Source organism: Miscanthus floridulus, chromosome 8 (assembly GCF_019320115.1).
Source record: "Miscanthus floridulus cultivar M001 chromosome 8, ASM1932011v1, whole genome shotgun sequence".
In the NCBI taxonomy this organism is placed as follows: Eukaryota; Viridiplantae; Streptophyta; class Magnoliopsida; order Poales; family Poaceae; genus Miscanthus; species Miscanthus floridulus.
In genome coordinates this window covers 64,635,727-64,643,062 of record NC_089587.1, presented here as the reverse complement: position 1 = coordinate 64,643,062, position 7,336 = coordinate 64,635,727, and the positions used below count along the sequence as shown (strand labels likewise).

Sequence of the window (7,336 nt, the reverse complement as noted above, 5' to 3'; positions counted from 1 at the left end):
TTTTGGGGTTACTGTAGCACCTTCGTTTTTATTTGGCAAATAGTGTCCAAACATTGCCTAATTAGGCTTAAAACGTTCGTCTCGTAATTTCCCACCAAACTGTGCAATTAGTTTTTCTTTTCGTCTACATTTAATGCTCCATGCACGGGCCATAAACATTCGATATGACAGGTACTGTAGCAACTTTTTGAATTTTGAGGTCCAACTAAACAAGGGCTTGGGCTACAAGTCCGATATCGCCTTTACTTGTGGGGCGGAGGAAGGAAGCACGTGGTTGTATATAGTGTAAGCTCTGAAACATTGGACCCATCATATGGAGGCATCAAGAACCGGAGGAGAAATGAAAGAAAAAAGAACAAATACTCCATGAAGGAAGGAAGGAAAGCACGCAGGTCGTGTGGGTCATCAGTCCTCTAATCGATCTGTGTGCCCCAACTTTTGACGCGAGGAACATATAGTCACATGCATGCATGCATGCGGCGAGACCATCGTCCACCCAGACACGGACGCACGTACGAGAACCAGAGGCAGAGCACGCACTGGGCGCAAAGTACAGTGGAAGCAGAGGGTTGGGTGCAAAGGCAGTCCTCCATGTTTCACGACACATCTCTTCCGCTTTCCTAGTTTCACATCTCGTATAGGGAGCTGAGCTCGGCACCAGCGTCTCTGTGTCAACCAGCTCGGCGCTAGCGTCTCTGACGCCGAGACGGTTAGCTCGGCGCCAGCATCGATGGCGCCGAGCTAAGGGTTTATTTTATGAATTCTTTTCATCAGAGGTCTATTTGTGAGAAACTTTAAAAAAAATACTAAAATGTAAAAAATTCGGCTACGGTGACGCCTCCGCTCCACTCACAAAAGGCCATTAATCCTGCTACAGCATGAACCATGTGTGTGTCTCCACTGTGCGGACCACCACACGATCGTCCACGACTCCACGCGCCGGCCGGCGCCGCGTATATGCATGCAGATCTTCTTCACACATTGTCCTTGCATGCGCGGCCGGCGAAAACGGCGCCAGGTGTGATCATAAAATAAAGATCGGTACGGCGTTGCTGCCGCCTGAAATAGTACAAGTCAGTCAGTCGTTGCTTTGCTTGCTTGCAAAAGGCAGCAGCAGCTACTCCGGCCGACCATGCTGATGTTCATGTTCACGAGTGAGGAACACGAGACAGGTGTGGTGGTGTGTCGCTGCCTCCGACCATGCTAATGTTTATCAAACTTTTAGCTCGGAGCTTACGAGTAATATATTGGTCACACTTTTCTCGTGGACTTTGAATCCAATTTTTGTTATACCTCCTAATTTGTAATACATAGTACTTGTGTAAGAGCATCTCCAAACTAAAAAAAAATTCACGACCGAAAAACTAGTTTTAGAAGCATGCCAAAAAAGTATTAAGAACAAAATATAGGAGTACTACCTCTCCTCCAATAGTTCCCTAAACAAACAAAAAACTTAACTTAAATTTTCATCATGGTCCCCATTTTCTAGTGGGGTCCACTAGCTTATTATTAAAAAAAAAGACGCGCCATATTCTTCGGCATTACTTCAGCGGTACTTTTCAGCAAAGGAACAGTGCTTTCTCTCACAAGAAAACAACATCAACCAAATTTCAGCAAAACAAACAGGGCGACGGTCGGCTGGCTCTGCTTATCGAAGCAAACACTGGGCTCGTGCTCCGCAAGGTGCATGGCAAGAAAGGCGCTCTTGCGCATGATCCACTTTTTCCCCAAATTAAAACGCGGAAATTAGAAGTTGGTTTACCAAACTGTTGAAGATGCTCTATGAGAAGTTCTTTTTTATTCTAATCGTAATAGAGGTGCATAATTTAGAGACAGAGATGGGTTCATTTTCATAACCATGGAGGTGGTTGATTTGTTATGGAGGATAGATTTAGAGGTTTACTTAAAAAAGATTTCGTACATAAGCATATAGGTTTTTCTTAGAAAATAGAATAGTTCTAATAACAGTTATTGTCCATGGAACTTAAAGTCTAGCTACTGAATTGATAGTCGGATGTTTCTATTTCGCGTGATAATTTCTCGAGTCCAACTTCTTTTCCTAGCACATTTCATGATGAGTGTAACATAAAGGCTATAAAATGAGCCTCTAAATAGTGATGGTAATACGAGAAGAAAGCAAGATAGCTCAATTGGTAGAGTCTTCATCCTCGTCAAAATTACTGGCTTATTCTTCGTTACTTCCTTCCTCGAGATACAAAGCCACATGATGTCATCTTCATCTCCCGTGGTCGAAAAAAGTATTTGTTTTATTGATAATATTCACCTTCACTCTTCAGTATTCCTAATCCATCCATTCAGGAACGCAGGTAACCTGTTGTCTCACTCCTTTTTTTTTCTTGTTTTTATACTTCGACGGTCAATATCGTTCATAATGGAACATTGGAACCATAAGTACGGATGTGTTTTGACAAATAGCTTCATAATATGAAAACTTGGCTGCGTTACATAGTAATGTTTGAAAAGGAGAAAATACTGGTCAAATTTACATTCAAAGACTGTTAGTACATTATTCAGAGATTTGTAACCAAAGGGAGAATATGTCAATAGCCACAAGTGTGTGCACCGGGAGACTATTTGTGTGCCATACAAGCAAACTGTTCCAAAGGTAGCTACTAGTAGTACCCATATATTAGTATTAGTCCTTGGCAATTCAAAATCGATTTTGGGGGCTGACACCATGGCAATGACACTAATTTGCAAGAATTCTGTGCGCACCAGCCAGAGTCCAATGTGCCAAGCTTACCAAAGTTTTTATTTAAGACAGACAGTTTGCCCTTCATTCAGAACTACTGAATCTGGTAACAGTTCTGCTGAAGAATTCATGGTGGATAACATTGCCAAGGATATATCTTCATCTGTCGAACATTTCATTTCAGGTTATCAACATCTAAGGAATACAATGCTATGAATCAATGCTACCTAGCAGACAGGATTATCACCGGTAGGAAAAATGGATTACTCAGAATGCAGCATGTGATTCAGTCCAACGATAGGAAAAATTCCTGGCAGACTTTCTTTTTTGCATACTTCATGTCCAGTCCAAACTGGGGTCTTCCAATTTGATTGTGATCAGGCACAAAAACAGGTGGAAAGTGAGACCTTGACCACAAGTAGAACTGAAGAATAATGTTCTTTTCTAGTTTTGCACATGCGGGGTAGTATTGAACCGATGAAAGATCCAGCATTTTCCACTGCCGTTAATTTCCATCATATAACTGCTTTACTCTTATTTCACAGGCAAGAATAGTACTACACCTATTTTTCTTGGTCAACAGGCTGTGTTTCTAGTGTTGTTCATTTCAATGGAAGGGGTCAAGAGCTGCATTTACAAGAAAGCATAGCAAGGCACCAGAATTATCCTTTACTTTTAGGAACATACCAATCCCTCTTTGTCTGATCATAAGCAAGTGAGGAACAGCTACCATTGCGGTAATCCCATGAGAGCACCTTCTTCATCAGGCCTCGCAGCCTTTCAGCACCAGGACCAGGCTCAAAAACAGAGTCTTCACCCCTAGACAGACATGGATCAGCTCCTCCTTCAGAGCTCCCATCACACCATGCTCCTGGGGTGAACCGGCCCTCTGAGCGGTGCAAAAGCTCGCGGTCAATCTTATCCAGGACCTTGTCATCCTTGGGAAACTTTCGTGCAAACGGTGCGCCGCTCTTGACCATCTTGTTTAAGTCCTTCATGGAAAGGATCAACGGATGCTGCTTTGGAGGGTAGTCCCAAGCGATGTAGTGAAGGTCGTGGCCAACTGCCGTGCCCCGAAAATCATCAGAGTTGCAGATGACAGTTTGGAAATAGCCTTCTGGTGAGGAGATGAAGTTGACATAGTACATCAGCAGGTTTCGTGGGAGATTATCCCAACCCCATATACAGTACTCAAGGAAGGATTTTGTGAGCATTATCCAAGCAGAACCTGCCAATCAAAATATAGGAAGGCCATGATTATAACACAGATTAAAAAGTGACGAAACATCATGACATTTTATACTACTACCAAGATGCATATATATAAATCATTACACCTTACAGAAAATAACATTTTTTTTCTATACCACTATTAATTCATTTCAGCATGTGCTGAAACAAAGAAAACGAGAGTCTTAAGCACGGTCAATCAGAAGAATTGATCAACAACATATCCAAACACTACGGGCTCGGTCCAAACATCTTGATCACAAACCTCCAGTCTGACAATTCAATGCAGCAGCGATTATTGTTTTTGGCTCTCTTTTTTTTGGATAGAAAATGCCAAGCCTCAATGAGCATATTGGAACAAGAGTTTATACCTACTGTAGACTTAGGAGGACATGAGGACACTGTGGAACATAAGAAGCATAATTGATAACTGATCATAGAACTGCCTGAAGAACTGAAAGAGTTCACAATGAAGGAAAAAAACTAAATAGGAACTAAAAATTTGAATTCACAATTATTAGTTCAAGATGAATTAAGAAATTGCAGCTCGACCATGGCAGGCAACAATACTCTGCTAGCTTAGGAGGCGACTAGGATCTGCTACCATAAATTAATGCGCCCAAACTTTCTTCTTGTGGTTGACTGGTTGTAAACCAGCAAATTTGGAACTACATGCCAATATAAAGTAGCATGCAAAATTGTTAGTGACTACATGCCAATATTCATGCCAACTGCCACATCAATGTATTGCCATTTTATGGATACAATAGCTTCAAGCCTATGTTCTGAATATTGAATTGAGAACCAGGCCTACCAGTATATAATTTGAAAGATGTTGGCAATTCTCTCCGCTCAGTAGTCATAGTAAGGTCAAATTTCTTTGACAGATAGAGCCCTGGGTCCAGAACAATTGGTTTCGCCCTTATATTACTGTGATTGGGGGAAAGCGTCAGAAATTAAGGGCACAAAAACAGAGAGCATTTGTACAAAGTGAACAAATTAACAGATTAGTAAGGAAACTTACACTTTCCACCCAGATAACCGAAAGTGCTCAATAAAATTAAGATTTCTTGGCAAAGAAGAGAAGACATGAAGTATATCTGGAAAACAAAAACAAGCATTTAACCATACAAGTACAGTAACTTCCACAGCTATGTAACAACATGTTGCTGCTCTGTATATGAAGATTTAAGCTTCACTATAGGGCTGTATGCTCGAATGAACGATGACCGCTGCTGCTATTACTAACTTTCCATATGAATAGATGTCTAGATCATACAAAATTAATATGTGTGCCTATACAATTGGAGGCCCATGTTACTTCACTCATGTTATGACAATAAACGTGCAATATTGGAACTAGACATTTTTCACATCAATCTCAAATTCAGTAAAAAATCTCCATTCTTAGCTGAACCATGTGTTTCCAAAGATGACAACTTACAAAATGAGAAGTAGACAGATTAGGTTGACAACAGTGAAGCAATGTGTTCTGTTTGTTGCCACCTAAAAACAGGTATTCATATACTATTCGTTACTTTTTTAACCCCAAGTTGCCACAAATTTTTGAATAAGACGAGTGGTCAAACTTGGGGTCAAAAAAATCAAACAAACTATAATTTAGAACGGATTTAGTATAAGCTTAGATAATGCAAAATAAATTTAATGCAAACTAGTGCAGAGAGAGGGGGTGCAATCTATGGTGCCTATGCTACACTTGAATCCTCTGAAGCATGCTAATGCTGCCATAAGTAATGGTATCAATCAGACCGCAGAAACAGAGTTGCAGAAGTTTACCACAAAAATGATTGTCCTCCCAAAAAAAATTAAGGGGAAAAAAGGGTGGCTAAAGAACACTGACCATCTTGTGCCATGAGCGGATAATCCGACGCACTGAGATTGATGAACCAGTCCCACTGGAGCCCCTCCTTGAGAAGAATGGCGACGGCGTGGAGCGTGCAGGCGACCATGGTCGGCCCCTTGTAGGTGACAAGGTTGCCCTTGGCGATGACCCGCACATTCCCGACCTGGCTAAACATGGGGTCGCCCTTGACGTACATAGCCAGATCGATCCGCTCCCGCGGCGGCGCCTCCAGGTCGAGGTGCAGGATGTATTGGTTGCGCGGGTGGTAGATGGCCTGCAGCGTCCGCCGCATCCGCAGGCCGTCCCCCTTGGTGCCCTCGAGGAGGTACGCGATCCGCGGCGGCTCGGCGTCGGAGTCGTCAGAATTGACGGCGGCATCGTCGGGGTTCTCGTCGTCGTCATCGCTGGCAGCGTTATCTTCCAGCAGCCGGTTCTTGATTCCGGCTTCGACGAAGGGGGCGCCGCCGCCCGACGACGAGCCGCCGCCGTCGTCCCAGTCGGCGAGGGAGACGACGTCGAACAGGGCCGCGTCGCCGGCGCCGCCCGGGTAGGGTGGCGAGAAGAGGCCGCACGCGGCAGCGAGTAGGAGCGTGGCCGTGACGAGCAGGCTGGCGAGGAAGGGGAGCAGCCACCGGCGGTCGCCGAACGGCCGCGCGTGGCCGGAGCTGAGCCCCCAATTCTTCTTCATTTGCTCGGCAAGCGCGAGTCTTCCTTCTTCTTTAGCTCAATCGAATCTCAAAATGTCCAATCTTACGGAGCATACTGCCGTTTCTCCGGTGAAATCGAACCTCGAGCGCACCCAAATTGGTCACGGGGATGAGCCGGATCTGCACTGGCTCAGATGCGCTGAGAAGGAGCAAGATCCTCAAGCGAAGTCTCGAAATTTCAAGAGGGATCGTGCTCACCAGGGGAGGGAGGACAGCGAAGGAGGGCGCCAAGAGAATCGGAGCTCTCGCTTGCGGCGATCGAGTGGCCTTGCGAGGCGCGCAGACCGCCGTTGTTCCGCACGGGCAGCGAGCAGGCACCGCGTCGGCGTCGCGCACGTGCGACGAGGGCAAGACCCCCGCTCCGGCGCCGAATCAGCGAGGGCGAGCTCGTGAGGTCGCCGCGCACGGCCCCTTCGGCACGGCGCCGCTCCTTCCCGGTGAACCACTTGGCGCGCGGCGGCGCTGATCTCTTCTCGGTAGTCGGTGGCAGTGGCAGATGAGCTGAAGCTCTCATCACACTGTGTGTGAGCTGCAGCCACCAGGGTTGCAATCGTGTCAACTCACACCAGCTGATGGGCTGTACCGAATGTCCTATGGGCCCAGCTGAAAATGTCGAGTTATTATAGTTGGGCACGACCAAAAGTCATATGGGCCGGCCCACAGAATCAGAACGACCTTTTAAACCCTGCATCATTCGCTTTCTGAACAAATCCATATTCACTGCTCCCCGTTCCAAAATAAATGACGTTTTTTACTTTTTGATATTGTGTTTGACCATTCGTCTTATTTAATTTTTTTTTGCAAATTATAAAATAAATACAT

At 44.9% G+C, this 7,336-nt stretch overlaps 1 protein-coding gene across 1 annotated transcript; it reads right to left on the bottom strand.

Moving 5' to 3' along the window:
* Window positions 1-2,431: 2,431 nt before the first annotated feature.
* LOC136472346 (beta-glucuronosyltransferase GlcAT14B-like) lies at window positions 2,432-7,033 on the bottom strand. The gene is made up of 5 exons (XM_066470060.1): window positions 6,713-7,033; window positions 5,805-6,634; window positions 4,968-5,043; window positions 4,758-4,873; window positions 2,432-3,941 (listed from the first exon to the last, which is right to left on the bottom strand). Exons 2-5 carry the CDS (start codon window positions 6,493-6,495, stop codon window positions 3,376-3,378), a joined length of 1,449 nt encoding a protein of 482 aa, XP_066326157.1. The 5' UTR covers window positions 6,496-6,634; window positions 6,713-7,033; the 3' UTR covers window positions 2,432-3,375.
* Window positions 7,034-7,336: the final 303 nt, after the last annotated feature.